Raw genomic sequence first — 21,612 nt, 5'->3', positions numbered from 1 at the left:
GAAGTGGTGGGAAGTTTGTGTGTAGTGCTCTACAAACTGTATTTTTTCAGTTGGTAAAATCACTTCTCTATGTGGCTGGCTGCTGCATGTTCCTTCATCGATGTGCTAACTGAAAGTTTTCAGTTAAATAAAATTAACTTTGTCTCCAAAATGCCTACATATATCCTTTAATGCCAATTACTCTTTCATTTTCTCTTTCTCTCCACCACCGCTACTATTTGTTGGGACCTCTCTTACCCTTGCAGTGTCAACAATGGCTAACAAACCTGACCACAGATCAGTGTCAGCTTCACTTGAACTAATTCTTCCCTTCCTTCCCAAATCTCTTTCCAGAGCACCACTGCAGGATTGCTCCCATCTTCTCAGAGATCCTTTCTCTTGTTTGCTTGAGTTGTGCCAAACAAGTCATTAAGTTTTTTCCTACATCCTCATCCGGAACTGTTCAATACTCCAAGATACATAGAAAGAATGAGCTTGTGTCTATGGGCATCTGTTGGGCTTTGTCAGAGATGCCGTAGGCCAGGAGAATCTAAATGCCCCAAGCCTTTCTGTGTAGCTGCATGATCATGCAGATCCCACAACCCCATATGTTTGGATAACTTCTGTGCTTACAACCAGGAGATATAGAGCATCCTCTTGGAGTAACAACTTATGCAGTATCTAACTCTATACGTCCTCACCTGTACTATGCACATCCTTGAAGTACGTGGGTCACTGCTTTACATGGCAGCCAGGTCTGCAGGTTTTTTCATTTCCACTTGCTAGTGACATTATCTGGCTGTTCTCAGTACTGTTGTGTTAAACCTCTTAAGTCCAAAAGAATTGTTCTCCGCTTACTCTTTACTTTCATGATTATAGAAATTATTCTCTATTGCTAGTTTCATCTGATCTGAGTAAGTCTGCAGGCTCACTGTTTGGTAAAAGAACTGTCAGAATAACATATTTCTACTGAAAAATAAAGTAAATGAATCCTTATGAGGTCATCTTGAGACATCATCAAAGAAAATGAGAACATACATAAAAGTTTTAAAAGTTTTTTTGCCCTGGAGCAAAAAAACCCACTCTGTGGAGTTGCCAGTATTTGGAAAAAGTTAAAAGTAGCCTCAACATTTTTTCCCACATACAATTCAGTGGACAGGATTCATTCACCTAAGTAATAAATATCAAAGAATCTGACACAGAAAACTGGTACACAAAATACACACAATCAGTTGTGGGCACTATCATACCTTGACAAAATGTAGCATTGATCCTCTTGTAGCCTTGTGGGCATTCCATGATAGGACTGTATCCATGGTAAGCTGAAGAAAAAAATTACATCAGGTAAATATTGCTGATTTATATGCTTATTTAGAGAGCCTGACAGCCAATATATTAGGTAACTACTAAAAAATCATTAGAAGTTTTTATAATGTATGGTCAAGCATAAAAGGCCAAGAAATTGAAATTAAAGGTTGTAGAGGTAACCTTAATTCTATCTCTTTCCACATGTATACCACTTAAGTCTTCAGTTATCCAGTCAAATTTACATTTTTTCCAACAAAGAAATCTTTGAAGTCATGACATTATTTTTCATCCTAGTCATTCTCAAATACTCAAAGAACTACTTTCCTAAACCAGCTACAAATATCTTGTTGGGAAAAGATAAAGCTGAAGATTCATGATGGAAACTCAATGGTTTTAAAACTGAATGCAGCTCTAGAAGGCAGAACTATCTTCAATGTTAGGCAAAATTATTGGGTACCATTTCTCCTACAACACTGAAATAAAAAGTAGTTGAAATACAGAGGAAGTAGATGCAAAGATACTTCTAAAACAAGGCCAGAGGAAGAAAAAGGCACATGTGATTTACCTAACAAAGCTGCTGAATTTTAGAAGACTGTGGCTCTTATTGGCTGATCAGTGTAAACTGTCAAGGGCATAACACTGCAAAATACAGACTGAATTAAATTTTGCCAAAATACAAAGTTTTCAGCTAACAACTTTTTCATTTCTATTTCTTTCTTTCCTCAACTTAAGGTTGCCTTTGAGACTGCAGAAAACTGTTTATTGATTCTTAAACTGTTATAACATCATAAATGAGAGCAGTAACTTCTTTGTATGGTTATGCACTAAAAGCTAACCTCTTGGCAAAGCTCAGTACTTTATTAAACATATAGGAATAAACTTTTGGCACTATGATCACACAAGTGCCTTTAATAAGAGTCAAGAGAGTTTTTCATAATTTGAATGCTACAGGAGAGATACCTTATATTTAGTCAGATCTTTTGTTTTCTTTTAAAATTGTTCTGAATGTCCAGCAGGCCAAAAAAAAAAAATCAAATGCATTACTTTCTGTCTCTATATAAACTGTCAAATAAGACAGAACAACTGAATAACAATGTTTCCAATTGAGTTCACTTCACATATAATGCCCAAATTGCACATTTATCCCTGCAGCTTATTTTAAAACTGGTAACTGGCTGACTGTGTGGCAAAAAAAGAAAAAAGAATTATTTTCATTAGTTCTAAAGCTTTTCCTATTCTTTGAAAAAAATTAAGTGATGATCTCAAGCAGCAGTTTTTGGAGTGAGATAGCTTTATTTCAAAATGCTCTGAGTTATTTAAAGTAATTGCTTAATTGGAACATTAAGATTCTCCTTAGAGATTGCTTAAACTGATAAAATGGTTGAACACAAAAATAATACAGGTCAAAACGGAGCACCAATGTTCTTACAGTTTTGAACACATACTTTACCATCTTGCATTGACTACAACCATTTTAACACAAATTAAAATCTGAAAATTTTGTCTCTCGTCATGAAGTGCCAGGTACACATTTATTTTCAAGGCAGCTCCAGTCTTTTCACAATGTTGATATTAAAAACAGCTGAAATTTAAGATGAGATTTTCAAAAGCACAACGCGTGAGCCTAATTCTAGTCCTCAAAAATGTCAGTGAAACTCCTAATGCTCATGTTGTCAAAGTCAGATTCATAATTGCACTGATTACGTCCTAACTTATCTAAGTTTGCCATTACAGACCTGATTCAATGCACACTAAACCTAGGAGAGTCTCTAACTTTTTGTGGGCAGGAATGGTACCCTGCAGTACAACCTGGTGGAGAAAAACAGAGGAAGAGCAGAGCTCTTCAAGTTGCAGATGGAGAGCAACCCCTAAGTTATGCCAGGCCTTTTCCAGTGCTGGAACACACTTTCCCTTCCAGGGTGACTTGGCTGATGTAGAAAGTGCAGTGGTGAAGTGAGCTCAGAAATTCTAAGTTCTCCCTCATTCCTCATCCACCTACTCCCACACGGAACTGAAGACAGCGGCTCACTAGCTGTTGTTTTCTTCCTTCTACAGAGAGCAGCAACGTTAAGCAGGTTGCAGTAGAATAAGGAGCTTGTTCATGGATGGCTAGAGACCCACGTGGGAGCTGGATAGTCCTGCATTACTTACCCTTTACTCACTTCAACAACCTGTTTGTAATTATTAACTGTTAGCAAGAAACCTGAACAATCATAACATTCCCCACGCAACACAGAAACGCACTTTGTCTTAAAAGTCATTTTCTGTAAGGCCCTCAAAAATGGAGATCCATTCCAAAATTTCTTCTTTTGTTTTTCAGTAATACTGAATAACCCGTAAACTTCCAGACATGGGACCTGTCTCAGGCCAAGGCACTTGACTTTGCAACAAGACACAAGCCCTGACTGAGCAGTGGCTATTACCCAAAATACGCAAGCACAGCTTTACAAAATGACGAAGCCCTGTTTAAGCACATGGCAACAAGACACACACAAACTTACTTACATCCTTAAGTAGTTGACTGAAAAGAGAAGTGCCTGCTAATGAGACTGAAGTATTTGCTTAAATATTTGTCTGAAGTGGGTTTCATAGAAAATCACGTTAAATGCAACCTGATTATATATTATTATAAACCAGATCAATCTTAATGAAGTTTATGAAGCATAAAACCACAAAAACAAAAGGAAGTCTGTTTGCTTCCAAAAAGTCTACAATAAAAAGGGTAATACCAATTTAGTGTAGTATCAGAACAGGTCAAAATTACATGGGACTAATGTGGGACTAACTTTGCCTGCTGAGACACTATCATGGGCATCATTTAACTGATAACTAATGATTTATTTGACTCTGAAGTTTTTCCATCCAATATCATATATATATGTATATTCTTTTTACCACTGAAACATCCTTACTATAGTAAAAAAAGAAAAATACTTGATGAAATATAAATTCTAAAGCACCCACTCCACACTATCATTAAATCTTAGCATAAATTTACATTTATATTTGGAAATCGTTTGTTCTACAGAAGCATAACACTTAGAAACTGACATGAGGCTTAATTTGACACCTACACCCGAAGGACACTTAGGCCCGGATCCAAAACAGATTTGGAAGATCAGGTTGTGTGCCAAAGTTCAGAGTGAACATCTAAAAACTCTAAGATGCTGCAAGATCACTTACACTCCTGCAACACTCCAAATTTACCACTCTAAGTTCTTAGAAATCCGAAAATTCCCATTTGCACCCACACAGAATTGCTGCAAGTCATGACATGATTGAATAGCATTATGCTTAACTCATTCCTAAATCAAATCTAGACTAAGAAAATACATATATGTCTACCAAAGCTTCCTGTCAGATTCAGTGAACATTCTTGAAGCATACACCTACCAAATCATACTCTTGACATAATGTAGTGGTAGATGACACTGTATTTTAACCTGGAGAAAACAGACAGTGCACGCATCTCCTTCTCCCTGCTTGAAACACCGATGTACAGTGAGAGCTCTCACCTACAAAGATGAAGCTTACAAAGGTCTCCCATTATACTGACGAGACACACACTCTTACTTTCCAGGAATGCTTTAATCACAAGGACAGGATTATTCCAAGTGGCAACATCCTCTGTCTCCTCTTGAAATCATACAGTTACAGTCAAAAAAACAATTCCAGATTGAGCCAGAAAGCAGGAGTGAGCATGACTCATACCATAAGTAATTAAGGTTACTGGGAAAGAGTCCGGGTTCCCAGTCCTGTGCCAAGAATCGTTTCTACATTTTACGTGTTAGGGCATCTCCTCGTAGGTATAAAATGTAGATTAGAAATTCTTCTGGCAGATAAAGGAACTCTGGATTGTCCTATCTTGAGCAAGTGTGCTAGCCATGAAGCTTTTACAATAAAAGGACAATGCTCATTTCATTAGCATTAAAAAAAATTATTCTCACTCAGTGCTTTGAAAAAAGAGTTGTGGACTTCCCTTCAGGAAAGGTTTTAGGGTGACTTCCGGCCCTTTTCTGTACCCACCTAGGAAGCATCTGGGGATCAGGATTTCAGACGTGATTTGTCCCAGTGTTTCCATGTTTGCTTACTCATAACATCATGCCATGCATGTTGGCATTAAGCAGCTGTCTGATCAACACATTGTCTGTTGTGGATCCCAGGCTGGGACAATCAGTGTTTTAGCTCAGCTATGAAGAACTAGCAAATGGGCTTCCCCTCAAACCAGGCATCAAAAATTTGTATTAGTTGTTCCAACCAGTTTTTGCTTGAAACACATCTCAGGCTTTCATGATTTCCCTCATGGCACACCTGTCTACTAAGCAACATTCCACAGGTCCACATGCTTCTGATGAACAAGACTTTCAGTTGCAGTTAAATTGCTACTTCTCTAGAGAAAGCTATAAAAATCAGGACACATTTCACAATTCATACACCAATACAGAATGCATGTCTCTGTTAGAAACTGTATTTATATGCTACAGGAATAAAAATTTAGATACCTGAGTCTTACATTAACTGTGGCCCTCAAAGATCCCAAGGAGGCTCCCTTTCAGAAGCACATCAGAAGATAAACACACTCTAATACACAAAATGTAAATGCTTCATAAACTAGTAGATCAGACTAAGTCAGCATAAATTTATGTCAGGATCTCCTGTGGAAGGAGGAGCCAGAGAAGTAGAAGTAACAGCAGGTTTTCTGCTGGAATTTTAGGTACATCCACATTAAGACTTGTGGACAAAAATACGGTTCCAAAAAAATCAAGCACTGAACACGTTTCCAGTGTTGCTATCCGTATGAATAAGAGGGCCTAGAAAACCTAAATAAAAACGACTGCAACTCCCTGTACTATTTTTGGCCCACTAAACGCAGGTCCACTCCATCTGCAAAACAGAGATTACATGATCTTTTCTCATCTTTCATTTAGATACGACATGACAGAAGTATTACTATTCCTGTGCAACAATAATGAAATTCACAAAAAGTTTAAGAGACTAGCTTCACCTATCATGCAAATAATTTGAAATTTCTTTCTCATTATAATACGATGTAAAATCATAACGGAACAGTGAAGAAAGTCTTTGTCATTGCCTAATTGTTGAGGAAGATTTTTCAAAACCGAAGCAAAAGAATGTAACTGACAACTTAAGAGCCTGGAAAACTTTGGCTCCAAACTTGGAAGTTCATCTGCAGTCCCAAGAGGTCACTGCATTCTCTCCAAGCAGCAACTGGCGCCTCTATAATTTAACATATCTGTGCAAACTTTAAAAAAAATAAATCCAGCTGGAAGAGGGAAGATGATTCAATATCACTATCCTTCCTGCACTGAGAAAATGCAACAGTGCATGAATGACTTAAAGGAGAAGGGGAAAAAACCTCAACATTAGCTTTGCTGGCTGCACTGGAGTGCCTACATATTGTAACTCTGCTAGCATGCAGGAGAACTCCAGTTTCTGCAAGCTGTCCTTAACCAAATCATAGTATATTCTTTCTACTAGGTTCCGTTTTGTTGTTTTGGGGTTTTTTCCCTTTTTTTCTTTAAAAAAGGAAAAATACTACTTGAGGGAAAATAAAAAAGCCATAAACTGATCCACAGAATAACAACAAAATAGCACTTACATGGCTTCTTGGGACATTTCTGGCATTTGTTAAAACCCCAGGAAGTACCCACGGTTCCACAACAGTCTTCTTGCTTGGAAAGGCCAGGAAGTGCTTTGCCACACTAGAATAGTCAGGTAAAGAATACTCCGGTTAGTGATACTTTATGATGCTCACTTATAGTATAATGCTATTTTTCAGTCATCTTGGGTCAACCTCTTGCTGAGACACTGAAGATTCACTGCGGCTCTTAACTTAACTGGTGCGCATGCATTGCAATGGCTCTCCACACAGGCATGAGCAAATTAGGCAGCATTATTATCTTCCCCCGTGTCAACTTGAAAAGAAAGAGAAAGAAATAGAAGATAACAGTATGTCATAGGAATGAGTGACTATATTTCCAAGATAGTAACTCACCAATGGCACATATTCCCTACAGTTTTCCTCATAAAAATGTGCTCACGGAATTTTTAAAAAGCTGTATAAATTATCTCAAATACCTTTCTAATTACTTTCTTCAATGAAGACAAAAAGTATGACTCTGATTTCTAAAACGTTATTTCCTATTAAAAAGCCTCGACTTCCTGCCAGCTTATGTTTAATGTTTAAGACCACTTACTGAAAATTGCCAAATTATAACGATAGATTTTGCTGCCCAGATACTGAAGGTAACATAGATAAGACGACTGAAGCTGAAATTAGTGATGTCTGAGTTATTACAAACAAGTGTCTCTTTCCCCATGCAAATATTTAAATTAATCTTGCAATAATTTTTAAGGTCAATATTCCTTTTCTTTTTCTCTGATCAAGAACATACTTACTATGCTTTTTATTAATAAGAATACTAATTTTCAAAAGCTTACAAGGTACTAGTTATGTTCTTGACTTTTCCAATTTTCTTCCATTTTCTGTGGTGAATAAAGCATACATGTATTTCTGAGATGCAGAGATTAAAAAAATACATCTAAGCCTGTCAATGAGGTATAAAATGGAAGTGCACGGAGTACAAGAGACATGAACAACAGCTGCACTTAGTAACACTTTCAAAGCAAATACTGATATAAATAGGCACCGCAGCAAACAATTCAAATGTGCTGAAGTGTGAATCCTCAACACGCAGTAAATAGAGCTTCCCTGGTATAACTTTCCTTCCTGACAGCACATAAACCTCTGATCCAAACGCTCACTGCCGCTTAGCTTTCAGCTCAAGATAGCTGGCTCATCCTATGGCACAGGCTGTGGCACTGTGGTTGCTTTCACTTTGGCTGGTAACCCACTCGCTCTGCAGTGGGGTTGCATTGCTGAATGCACAGGCACTGACAGCTTCCTCCAACCTTCTCAAAATTTTTCCAGCATGCCCTTAAACATACTGATACCCACAAGTCAGTCATGTTTCTGAAGTACAGAGTTAAGCTGCACTAACGGGATAGCAGGCTACCACACAACATCAGGGCTATGACTCATCAGAGGGTCCCCTCTTTGCATGGGGAGGGCTTGCAAGGTGTCATCCCATCCATCTTCTCTGTCCCCTTTTTCACAGATACTCCTCAGGTGCCTCCTGAAATATCTCAGCAACAAGTTAAAAGCAGCACCAGTTCACTGTTTAAACATCAAACTGTAATGTGCAACTTGCAGCAACTCAGCACTTGCTGTATGTGAAGCTTAGACATCTGTCAAGGGATGTATGAGGAGGTGGGAGAATCCTCTATCCTGGTGAAAGCCAGCCTCTCTCATGAAACAGAGTTTTGAGTGCCAGGGCGATGTAGCAAAGTGATGGTGTGTCTCTGCACATCACCCTCATACGGGTGTGCTGGCTTTGGCTGGGATAGAGTTAATTTCTTCACAGTAGCTAGTATGGGGCTATGTTTTGGATTTGTGTTGGTAATACAGGGATGTTTTTGTTATTGCTGAGCAGTGCTTACACAGAGTCAAGGCATTTTCTGCTTCTCACATCACCCCACCAGCAAGTAGGCTGGAGGTGCGCAACAAATTGGGAGGAGACACAACTGGGACAGCTGACTGATGGGATATTCCATACCACATGATGTCAAGCTTGGCATATAAAGCTGGGGGATGAAGTAGGAAGGGGTCACATTCAAGGTTATGGTATTTGTCTTCCAAAGTAACCATTATGAGTGATGGAGCCCGGTTTCCCTGGAAATGACTAAACACCTGCCTGTGGATGGGAAGTAGTGAATGAATCCCATCTTTTGCTTTGCTTGTGTATGGCTTTTGCTTTACTTATTAAACTGTCTTTATTTCAAGCCATGAGTTTTCTCACAGCTTAGAAGACACTGCTCAGTTATTATGCAACTTTAGGGGTCTATTTTCACACTACTATCTGCAGAGGGTTTTGTAACAAATTTTCCCATGTTCCAAGGGTTGAGAAACAGTCCTAGCCTGGATGGTATTTGGCTGTGTTAAAATAGTAAAGTATCTAAGCAAGTTGCACCTTCAGGTGCAAGGCCCAGGCTTACACTAAGTGAACATGTCTTTCAGGCTGTCTTGTACTCCCTTGACTTGGGCACTGGCAGGATTAGTATGAGATTGACCATTCCTGATCGGTCAGAGTCTGTTGAGTTCTGTTTCCAGAAGCAACTCTCGGCCTGGCACTCTACAAAGGCCATCAGGATGCACAAACAGGGAATTCTACACAACTCCCTCTGCTGCAGCAGCTTGGCTGTTTTCAAAACTGGAATGAGCTCTTTCAACTGCCTCTAGCTAGATGATATACAGATCTTGCTGCAATTCCCAGAAGCTCAAAAATCTTTCGGCTGGAGAGTACTCATAATGTCTTCTCCAAGTGGCTGCCCTAAAACCTTAGAGAGTTCGTGTTACCTCTTTACACAATGCTGGTCTCTCAACCCACATCCCAGGTAAGCATGCTCTAGCAAGGACCATTTAAGTTTATAGTCACAGATATTCAGTTTTACTTTATAGTTATAGCTGCTCCATTCCTTTCCTAGAGCTGGGAATGCTTCTTCAAAGAAAGAGAAGCCACACCAAAGTCATATACTGTGGCTGTTATTGAGAGTCAGCTAAACCAATTTGCACTTAACTCTTTTCCCCGCCTTGTGCCTCAGTTTTACAACTCTCCTCTCTCTGAAAAGAAGTGGGAGGAATCAAGACTGGTGCCGCACCTCCCCTATGATCTCAGAAATGGAGCATTTGGGCAGAGAGGCACATTACCTAACACCCAGTGTTCCTCTGCAAGGTCATAAGCCTCAAGAACACATCCCAGCAGCTTGTGTGTGTCAAGGCAAACACCACTAACACGAGAGCGCCAACGTGCCATCATGAATTGGTCTTTTTTTTTTTCTTTTTCCCCAGAATAGAAAAGGTGTAATATAACAGTAGTAAATTAAAAGCATATAAAACACGTAAGGAAAAAAAAAAGAGTAGGAAGAAGATGGACTCAAGCCCACTTTTAGTTTAGGTGTGGTGCTACAGCATTTGCACTCTACTGAAAATCATCTGTGGTCATAACTTTTTCAAATTTCCATATAAAAACCATGAGCAAAAACAAGGATGCCAAAGTCTGAGTCATCTGGCAACTGTGGTTTGTAGTCCTGTCAGTAAAAACTGGCAATGATTAAAGCTGCTGCTCCCACTGCCTCTATGGTGGATTAAAGCTCGAAGAATCAATGATAATTTGGTTAACATCCAGATCATTGTAGAAACCGGCCAGCAAGGAAAAGCGACTGCCACGTGGGGCTCCTAGTGGTGTAAGATCTGTGTAATTCTGGAGCTATGCATCAGAAAAAATGACTGCTCTGCAAAGCCCTAAGCCAAGCAGAAACACAGACTTCTTCTATGGCTAATAAACCCTGATTTCTCTGGTACATCTAGTAGTGCTTCAGATACTTTCAACACTCATGGCACTGTACAAAAGGTTTCCTAGCCAGCTACAGTTTCTTAAGATGCTCCTCCCTTTCACAAACCCTAAGCATCAATGAACTGAAGCTGTGTTTCTAAAGGTCTCAAAAAGTTTTAGGTAATTTCTATCCACTTCAAAAGTCTTACCCACTTCCTACTACTCATTAGCTCTTCAGACAGTCTGTTCCAGTCTCTGAATCACAAGTGACTGGAAAAGTCAACAGGGGAATCCATAACTATTTTTAGTTTGTCTCACCATTCAACGCAACTCCAACACATAACTATGAGCCTAAAATAAGCAGAGAAGCTAAACGCAAGCATACAGCTTGCACTACGCATGAAGATGATGCCATTCCCCTAAGCTCAGGTTTACACTTTCCTATCCATCATCCACACACATTTTAAACTAATCTAGCCTGTATTCCTGAAGGCTTCTGGAAAGGAGAACAGATTTTCATGAATGATACCTCTGTCACAAACTTAAGATTTCGGGATAATTCCTGCTGGTTCAGAAGGCAAAGTCGTCATGAAGGACCGGTATAAAAGAGCTCAACTGTGCTGAAAGAGGCTCAGCAGTAGCAGCAGTATGAGGCACACATGGTACTGCTATAAAACAAAGTTCTTCCTGGGTAAAGCACTCACAGACACTGAAAGCATTGTTTCGAATCCACATATTTTTCGCCATGCATGCCTGGTCTTCTATGCCAATATTTTATATAACTGAAGGAAGTACTGAATATTCCCACTGGTAGACTGAAATTCTGGCTGACCCTGTGCTGGTGCACAAAGGCCACCCCAAGCCACATCACCTCTTTGTTCATCTCCCCAGACTCCAGCCTCTGTCGCATCTCCACAGTCTTGGAGCGCTAACAGTACTTGAGTTGTGCACTGCCACCATGGTGTCATGTGTTTTCCAATGCCAGAGAAAAGGAAGGATTATATCCTCAAAATCTGTCTGCTAAGGCAGTAGAAGGAAGTTATTCAGCTCCCTGTAAAGTGCGGTAGAGGCCAGTCTGGCAATTAGTCTCAGGGCAACCACAGAGGATTCTGGCCAAGGGACCACAACTTTTCCTGGGACTCCCACTCCTGTGTGACCCACCCACAAATCTCTGTCACGAGCTGTTAGTTAAAACCACAATACAGGCATAAATAAAAGAGTGTTACATGATTAACTATGATTGAAATCAATAGGTGCTTTGCCTGAGTTAATAGCTAATGACTCTGGGATTCAGCTCAAAAGACTGCATTTCACATACCACAATAGCAGAAGTGAATGGATACACTGTTTAACTTTCTGTAAACTATTCAACAGGCACAGAGCTTGGATTGTTACTTCTTTTTTTTTTTTCCTATAGGCGCGACAAACAGAGTAAGAAACCTCAAACATAATAAACCGTATTACTGAAACAATTAACAACCGTACTTAATTAGCCTACTGAGCGGCTGAATGACAGGTTGTTACACATGAAAAGTATTATCCCATGTAGCACTGGCTAACAGGCATTGTCTCATAAGCAGAGGAGAGAAACTTAAATACTTCCAGACTGTCTAAAAGAACTGGTAAAGAATTTGTTTTGGCTTAAGCACAACATTCTTCACAGGCAAGTAAAAATTACCCAGCTTTCTTCTATTTGAGTAATTAAAACAATGCTTGGTGTTTTTGGTACCCGATACATATTTAATCTTCTGATATTTCAGGGTATTGATCTTGCAAAGAATCTATTGCAAATGAATCATTAATCCTGGAAATGAATCCACACTGATTTCTGACAGTCTATTTGTTTAAAAACTTCAGAAGCCAAACCATGAGCTTCAAGGAATTCCAGACAGTTATTTTATTTTATGAGATGGTATTTTTAAGACTCTTCTAAAGAAAAAAGGTTTTAGAAGTGCTTTAAGAGAAAAAGTACCAGTACGAAACGAAGAATTTTACTTGTATTATAACATTTTTCCTGCGTTGAGAATATAAATAGGGAAGTTCATTTCATAGAGCTGTCAAAAAAACAAAAAACCTGAAATTTACCTCGATAGGAAATGTTTTGTTAAACCTGAAGTTCAACGGGGATATTAAAACAGTCAAATGAATAACTTCAACTGGCATATTACTCCTGTCATTACCTCCAGTCTACATACACTACAATCATATTGCATACAGTGGTATCAATACGTTAGGTTGTGCAGTAAGAGCTATCAACACATTTTGCTGCTCTGATTTCTAACTCAAAACTTTGATGACTTTGTTTAATGTTTCCCACCGTGAAAAAGTCATCAGTGATCTAAGTCCAGTTCCCAAAAACTTTATGCATATTCTCAAAGTACATGATCAGTGTATGCCCGTCTGTGAATCTAGTTAAGTAAATGCTTAATGATTTGCAGTCACAATCTTTATCATGATATAATGTCGACAATTTCTGACCTTTTCCAGCTGCCACCTATCACTTGGCTTATTCTGTAATGTATCAAGTCTGACAGCAGAGAGAAAGATGTTGCTGAAACCAAAACAAATGTTTCCTGTAAAAGACATTACTGAAATACAGTATTAAAGAAATTATTTCCAGAGTTTATCCCACTAAAGATGCTGATCAACTAACACCTGTTTATCAGACATACTTGTTATTTATCAGAACTGAGCAGCATTTGAAACACATTTGAATACATATGCGAGTGTTTTGATCACACAGAAAAATGGATGGCCCTTATAATTTTCAATAAAGTCCTTACTAGTGTTTACCATTAATGTTATCTAGCTTAATTTATTTTAAAACAATCTATCAAAATCTGCTTCAATTGTCTGCTACAGGAGTTATTTTTTTTAAATATGATTTTCGGAAGTTTTATTATAACACAACAAATTTCACTTCACAACACCAGAACAACTCTAATTCCGGCATCCTTCTCAACAGAGCTGTAACAAGTACGGAACTTTTCTGCAACACCTTTCAAAGTACTTTGCAAAGGAAGCACGAAGTATAAATCAGCAAACTGACAAGCGAGGAGTGGAACATATTCCTCAAACACTGCAATGTAGAACTGACCTGAATTTCAAACACCCCGACAAAAAAAGGGGGATCAGAAGATAATATTTTTAAGGTTCTTTCAGTGATCATTTCAGAGAGCAGTCCAGCTCTTCTCAGCAGTTTACACCAGCACAGCTGAGGGACAGCCAGGAGGAACGAACAAGCATGGGCAGACGTGACTTCTCAGCCAGCTTCTCTTCTGGACATTTTGGCTATGTTGCCTTCAGCCAGGTAAGCAACTTCAATATCTGTCTCTCTTTAGAAGAACAAGTCTTTTTTTTTTTTAAATTTTGTTTTTAAATTATAGACGCCAAGATCACCAGAAGTCTCCTTTGGTAAAACTGATACTGAAAACTATCTGCTGAAGACAACAGCATTACTTGTGAATCTAGTCAGAAAGGGCCCGCTTCGGACAAATCTGGAAATACTAGCTTCTCCAATTTCTTGCTGCTTTTGCAAAAAATGCCTCCTCCTTTACAGCTAAGCAAAAAAGAGACCAAATCAATCTTGAGAAAAAAGCTTTTTTAGCCCAAATACTGAAATGCAGTAACCATAGGAAAACACATGAATATATTTAGTAGACATTTCAAAGTGATCTTAAAAGAGAGACAAAGAAGCAGTGCTTAATTCTCTTTATATAACTTCTGACAGATAGTAAGCATACACTTTCTTTTCTTGATTTAAAAACAAAGTAATCATATTCAAAATTAACAGGACTTGAGATGACTGACACAATCTTTACTAGGTGCACCACTGACACTAGAAGTATTTTAGGAAATAAGATATTCTGTGTCATAATAAAGTCATTTTTATTAGAATTAAAATGAAAAGCAGCTGAAGAGGAGGAATTAAAGAAGAAAAACATAATCTTTATTTGCTTGTTTTTCAAATAGGACTTAGAGAATCAGTGTCTAAGATAACAGATTCCTTGGATCTCAGAAACACAGGAGCACATGGCTGTAAAAGACCTTGCAGGACATCACGTCCAGTCTCCAGCTTTTGAAGCCACTGTAACACACAGTGCTTTCCACAAATCTACCATTCTCCATCTTACAGTGGAAGCAGTACGACAAAAATTCCACTTATCTATTTACCAACTTTAAGCCTCTATTTTCTCAACATCATTTTCTATATAACAAGGTGGAAGTTTAGGTAAAGGTTTGTTTCCTGTATTTTTATGACAAAAATAAGCTTCTGGCCTGCAGCTTAACTGCTAGTTTATGATATACCCTGCAAAAATCTTTTTGGCACTAGGAAAGCATTTGATGAACCACAACTTTTGTATGTGACAGATCATAGCAAGCTATCATGTAACATCGTAAGCTATCCTGGAGCAATCATTGCTAACATCTCCCAGAGGAGAAATAATTGCTAAGTGTTCCACTCAGAGAAAAGAGAGGCAGCCAGGAAAAGGGAATTGACTTGAGCAGAAAAGAGAACCATCCAGAACACTATTTGCTTTCTATATTTTTTAAAATTGAAATATTAACACTACTTCTATAGTTGCTCTTTCCACTTTATTTACCAATGCTGAGGACACTTCAGAAAACAGTCACAATTGAGCAATGCATACATAAATATCTATGTATATATATGAAAACACACATCTTTATCTATTCTAATTAAGGTAAAAAACTTCATTCATTTAGCCCCTCTCTCCCTCTGTCCTTCTGAGCTTGTAGCCTGACATCTTTTCACACGCCTTTTACTATTCTTCTCTCATGGTTGCTGCCTTTGGCTATAGTCACTTACAATACTACAGACAACTAAGCAAATAGGGGGTCTAGAAGAATTTCTATGTTGTTAATTAGGAGTGATGGGAGGCCTGAGAATATGACCAGATTCTTTAACTACCTATACCATAATGTCCTCCAAGCTTAGGTTCAGGGTGGCTCCAGTTTCTAACTTTAACAGTATGCACTCTGTTGGAAATACACTGTAGAAAATACGCCCTGGCTGTCTTGGGATTTGAGTACAGAAAATATCCTACTGTTTTTGCAGGACTACTGTTTTTGCATGAGACACATTAAAAGAATTTAACTAAGGTGGGGTGATGAAGAATGTGTTGGGGGATGAAAAATATTCCACAGAAGGTTGTGAAAAAACCCAAAGCATTAGAATCAGAGGATTTATAACTGAAAGACCAGCTGAAATTCAAGGAAGAAGATGGAGAGAAAAAGAGAGGGAGAGAAACACAGAATAGTAGAGGTTACACACACACAAAACCGCAGCAGAGATTTTGACACTGTTTTTATCCTGTGCTGTTAGCCTAGACCTAAAGCGAGTTCAGCAAAGTCTTTATTAACTTGGTTGATTTGCCTACAAGAGGCCACACACATATCCTTCCATCAATCTGCTCTACAGACAGTAAAGTCACCTCTGATCCTAGGATATTTAATAAAACATTTCTGAAGCCAAACATACAATCCTCCCTGCAAAAAGAAAAGTATAAAGACTAATGATTGTTGAAAGAAGTAAGGATACCAAAATTATCCAACATAAACTCAAGGAAGGACTTGTAACACATTGCTAATAGGGAAAGCTCAGTTTAGCAGCTCGTCTGTACAAATAAAGAGAACCCTCATATTTAGCAAAGCAAATATCAAAGAAGCAGAAAACCAAATTATTTTAGAATAGAACTATTTGAGAGTAAACAAAAAAATGTCTTTCCCACTTCAAGTTATATTTAACATACAAATAAATAACGTACATTGCCTGACTGCAGGAAAAATATATTAACATTTCAGGTTCAAATTTGAAAGGAGAATGAGTCACTTAAATCTGTATTTATGGCAAGGTCTTAAATGAATGTTCTACATAATGCTGCCTTACAACTCCAATTCTAAATTAAACCATTAAATTAAATAACAAAAAGTCTCTGAAATCCTTACTATGCTCTTCTCCAAGACTGACAGTGAAAGGATCAATGAAATTTGTAAAAACTGAGAAAACGCATTATTCTAAACTAGGAGGCACTACCCTTTCTTGAGAGCACTGCAAAGACACATTTTTCCAGGGGAATACTGGAAAAAATACAAAATTTGGAAAGTGAGCATTTAGTAGGAGTCCAGGTCAGGCATGAGGGCAATGCAAGCATATTTCCCTTTTTCTCCCCCTTTAAAAGAAGCACGTTACTGTCTTCTGGTAAGCTTTAAACCACTGTAACGTGAGGGTCACGCATAGCACACTGCAAGTTTTGGATACGTCATTCAAAACACCTCACCCCTGCATACAGCAGAAAGAACAGACAGGAAATTTATCCAACACAACAGGTAAGAGATAAAAGATGCAGCACCCACTACCAAGTCTGAGGTTGAGAAAGGAATTTTGTCTTCCCCTACGTGTAAGTGCAAATAGTATTTCATTTTGTTGTGTAAAATCCACAAACTTTCATTTGGACTTGTGCTTCAATATTCGCCAAAGAATAAATTCAAGGTTTTACTATTCCTGAAAACAACAAGCACGAAGAGCTCATCAGTATAAATTAACACTGTAATCACAAATCAAACGTTCAACGATTAGTGAATGCTAGCCTTCAACGTTCCTTATGTAAACATAACTCTAGTCTTCTAGAAACATTTTTGGGGCATGATGAAATTTAAATTTACTTCTTCCATAGCATTTTTCAGAATTAATTATTTTAAAACACCCTCAACATGATAGTCTAGCATCAGCAGCCTTGGGGACCTGTAACTCCACAGCAATGACTTCTGAAATACACTCGTAGGAATGCTACAATACTCTGCACAAGCCAGCCACTGAAAGGAGAAGAGAAAAATATTTTACAGGAAAAAGTCAGTTCTTTGGAGCTGGCAGGGAACAACAGAGACTAAGGAACTGTGATTTCAAGTTTGAGGTTCCAGAGGCAACTGAAATCACCAATTACCTTGGGATCTGCCACCTACGTTACCCTCACTCTGCTTCTTATTCCATCCTGCTTCTGCTCCTTATCTGTCCCCCACCACTGATCCTCCCCAAAGCTCGCTGCTTGGGAGCCATGAGAAGTTGAGAAAGTTCCCTTGCTGTCAGTTCTAACGCTGAGCATCACAGCATTCACTGACAGCTAGAAGAATCACTTGTAAAGGACATTTTTCTCCAGTCTGCCATTTCAGGGATGATGGGTGTTGACCCTTTGAGGGGAAAGCAGACCATGCTCTCTGCAGATGAAATCTTTGGAGAACTTTGCTGTCAACAAATATCTGTGGAATATATTTGAAAAAAAAAAACAACATATATATGCTTGAAAACTGGCTAAATTTGGGTGCATGTTACTGGAAGGACCAAAATCAGAGTGAACTTTATGATAAATTTAAGTTTCCACTTCAAAGCATACAGACGATACAAATCTTCAGTGAAACAGTCGTAATTTTTTTTTTTAGCCTAAGGAAAAACAGCATATTCCTTCTCTAACATCATTCCTCAAAAGAAGGGAGTGATTTTTCTGAAACCTCTCAAAAAATTCAGCCTGAGGCATGCATTGAACATAAACATATTCAGCCTGGAAAGTTAAATTTTGGCAAGGTGATAAGCAATAAATAAGAGGCTTTTCCTAATTTTTTACAATGTCTTCACGTATGCTTTTTTCCTCTCTCTGTATATTTACATACATATACAAATATGCAAAAATGATAATGCTGTGTAACCTATTAGAGTGCTGAAAGTAGATATGCAATTTTGAATAGTCATATGTAAAAATCTATGATCGTATTCTTTTAAACTGAACTAAGGTTTTAATGCTCTAGCAAACACTCAGTTGGCTTTCATAATTTCTCTACCCCATGCAATAGTCACATTTCAACAGATTCAAAACATTAGCCTACAATACAGTAAAAAAATATTAAGTTGTTGCATAGGAATTTCAATGAAAACTGCAATTCCTTGCAAAACACTGGCTGTTGAAATGCATATGTGAAAAGACTTAAAGCAAAGGACAGTACAAGCTGTGGAAGATGGTGTAACCTTAGTTGTTCAACTAGGAGATGGAACTAGGATTTAGAGTTATGTGTTTTTACTTTGAGACATAGCTTATAAATGGAGAAGTTATGGCTAGAATAACCAAAATCAGAATGTCAGGGATTCAAGCCTGCATAAAATAAAGACATTAGCTTGAAGGAGCTTTTCTTTTGGAAAAGAATGTCAAATGTGTTCTTTTCCAGCAACTGGGGAAAATTTTTTTCATTCTTTTATAATATTGTTTTAAAGCTACCTGTCTCAAAAGCCTTAGCAAACATTTCTTACCTGAGTCCCAATAGTCTCCTGGAAGCAGCGCCCAAGCTGAGTTTTAACTGAAACAGGAAACATATGAGGAATGGGTTGTTGATTTGTGTAAGTAGTATGTCCTTTCTGAGTCTTCTGATACGGAAGACCTTGGTAAGAGACCTGTGGATGTCCTTGCTGAGGTACTTTTGCTTTTTGTCCTGTTGATGTGCTGTCAATTCTTGAAACTTGATGGATCTGAACTGAGGCTTCAGGGGGATGTTTCACATGGATATTCACTATGTTAGGAGGGAACTTCACTAAAATAATTGAAGGAAAAGACAAAGAAGAAAAATTGGTAAAAAAAAAAAAAAAAAAAAAAAAGCTATCTTAGGCACCTCTACGGCATTTATTTTTTGTTCACTAGAAGTTTTACAGAGTGCCTTGAAGTGACTGAAATATAAATGATGCCCAAATTCAAGGGTTAGAGGGAAGCCTGAAAGAATGCATAGAGTCTCATTAACAAGAAAATTAAAACTCTTTACACAAGAAAGAATGACATTATAGGGTTGTAAAGACTGCTACATAAACATGGATGTCCACAATGGCTGGTGTAACATTAATACTTGTGGTCATACTGTGTAATAAGAATCCTATTCAAAGTTCCAGAACTCAAACTCCATTGGGTTATTTTTGGATACATAGTAAGCTTTATTTTCCTTTTCAGATCCATCATCTTTCTCTGGAACACAGAAAAAGCTTCAGATTTCATCCCTTCACCTTTATATACCTGCCAAGTCCCGAGATTGCCCCCACAACTGTTGCCAGCATCTCAACCATCTAAAACCACCACTCCCTTCTCTCTGAACTTTGAATTCAGGATTTGGCAGATAAAGAGGGAGGAAATGTTTTTCAGATACTTCCGTTTTTAAATACAGTTGTAGTTTTTAAGTCTGGGCCTATAGATTGAGACCCTCCAGCCAACATAATGTGCACAGAACTGTTTATGAGCCTCAAGCCTCTTTTCACTGAAATACAAAACACCCTTTAAAGATGTAATTCAAATTATTATGGGAAGGGAGGGGCGGGACAGGGAGAAGAGGTGTGTGAAAACTTTTACAGTTTGTAAGTTGTATAACAAAGCATTTACTGTGGCTGGCTGGGTCTCTCTCATCAGCAACTACTGCACAAACTCCTCGAGGTCAGCCAATCCACTAGATGTAACACTCTTCCAAGTAAGTATCATTTGACATATTTTCTTTAGAATGCGTACTGGATTGTTGAGTCTTCTGAATTGTCTCCTTGCCTCCAGGAGGCCAGACTGTTCTTTGGAACTTGATTAGGCCTTTTCAGTTCTTATTTACAAATTTCAACCTCACAGCTCCATTTCTCAGGAAGCAAATTTCATTTATTTTAGCTGCTTTAAAATTCTATTATTTTGTAGAAATCACTTTTAGTTTTTCACCTTATTTTCATTTTTCTAGGCATATTTTTAGCATTGATTGGTTTCACATATGAATTCCTTAAAAAAACCCAAACTTATTTTTACTCTGCCCTGCATAGTTTCATTTATGAAAATCTTCAACATATTCCAGACAGAAACATCAGGAATAAGGTAGTAGAAAGTCAGCAAAATATGGCTGCAGGGTGTTAATGGCTCCTCAGATCTTGCATGCAGCAGAAAACCACCTTCAAGAAAAATTTATGCTACATGAGCTCTTCTACAGGTAAACCCACAAGGAAAAGATCCAGTGTTAAAAGAACCACCAGTAAGGCCCTTCTTAGGCTATTAGACTGGTTTTGCAGGGAAAGACAAGACAGCATAGTCTGGCTGTGAAAATAAAAACACTCACCCCAACTTACAGAATCACAGAGAATCACAGAACGTTAGGGATTGGAAGGGACCTCGAAAGATCATCTAGTCCAATCCGCCTGCCAGGGCAGGAACACCTAGGTGAGGTTACACAGGAAGGCGTCCAGGCGGGTTTTGAATGTCTCCAGAGAAGGAGACTCCACAACCTCCCTGGGCAGCCTGTTCCAGTGTTCCGTCACCCTCACTGAGAAGAAGTTTCTTCTCAAATTTAAGTGGAACCTCTTGTGTTCCAGCTTGAACCCATTACCCCTTGTCTTACTGTTGGTTGTCACCGAGAAGAGCCTTGCTCCATCCTCGTGACACCCACCCTTTATATATTTATAAACATTGATGAGGTCACCCCTCAGTCTCCTCTTCTCCAAGCTAAAGAGCCCCAGCTCCCTCAGCCTTTCCTCATAAGGGAGATGCTCCACTCCCTTAATCATCTTTGTGGCCCTGCGCTGGACTCTCTCCAGCAGTTCCCTGTCCTTCTTGAACTGAAGGGCCCAGAACTGGACACAATATGCCAGATGAGGTCTCACCAGGGCAGAGTAGAGGGGAAGGAGAACCTCTCTCGACCTACTAACCACCCCCCAACTTACTATCACATATTTTTATGTGTGAAGAGGGATCCCTTCAACTAGTTTCTCCAGCTGATAAATCTAAAGAATATATTAGCCCTCAAAAGAAACCACTGAATTGCTCTGCTTTAATCTATCAGTGCACCTAGAGTTGTTCAGATGCCAAAAAGATCAAATTTAGGCTGGTTCCTCTCATGTACTATT

The 21,612-nt window shown here is 38.5% G+C and overlaps 1 protein-coding gene across 6 annotated transcripts in view; it reads right to left on the bottom strand.

Moving 5' to 3' along the window:
• LTBP1 (latent transforming growth factor beta binding protein 1) overlaps positions 1 to 21,612 on the bottom strand; it is a 193,207-nt gene that overhangs the window by 85,127 nt on the left and 86,468 nt on the right. For all 6 annotated transcript variants that reach the window (XM_065630477.1, XM_065630479.1, XM_065630478.1 and 3 more), the window contains 3 exons: positions 19,018 to 19,295; positions 6,908 to 7,010; positions 1,230 to 1,301 (listed from right to left, as the gene is read on the bottom strand). In XM_065630477.1, coding sequence (XP_065486549.1) covers positions 1,230 to 1,301; positions 6,908 to 7,010; positions 19,018 to 19,295 — 453 coding nt within the window. The remainder of the gene's footprint in view (positions 1 to 1,229; positions 1,302 to 6,907; positions 7,011 to 19,017; positions 19,296 to 21,612) is intronic.

The sequence above is a fragment of the Caloenas nicobarica genome, chromosome 3 (genome assembly GCF_036013445.1).
Source record: "Caloenas nicobarica isolate bCalNic1 chromosome 3, bCalNic1.hap1, whole genome shotgun sequence".
NCBI lineage: Eukaryota > Metazoa > Chordata > Aves > Columbiformes > Columbidae > Caloenas > Caloenas nicobarica.
The sequence above is the reverse complement of the archived record's forward strand: the minus strand, read 5'-3'. Positions and strand labels throughout refer to the sequence as shown.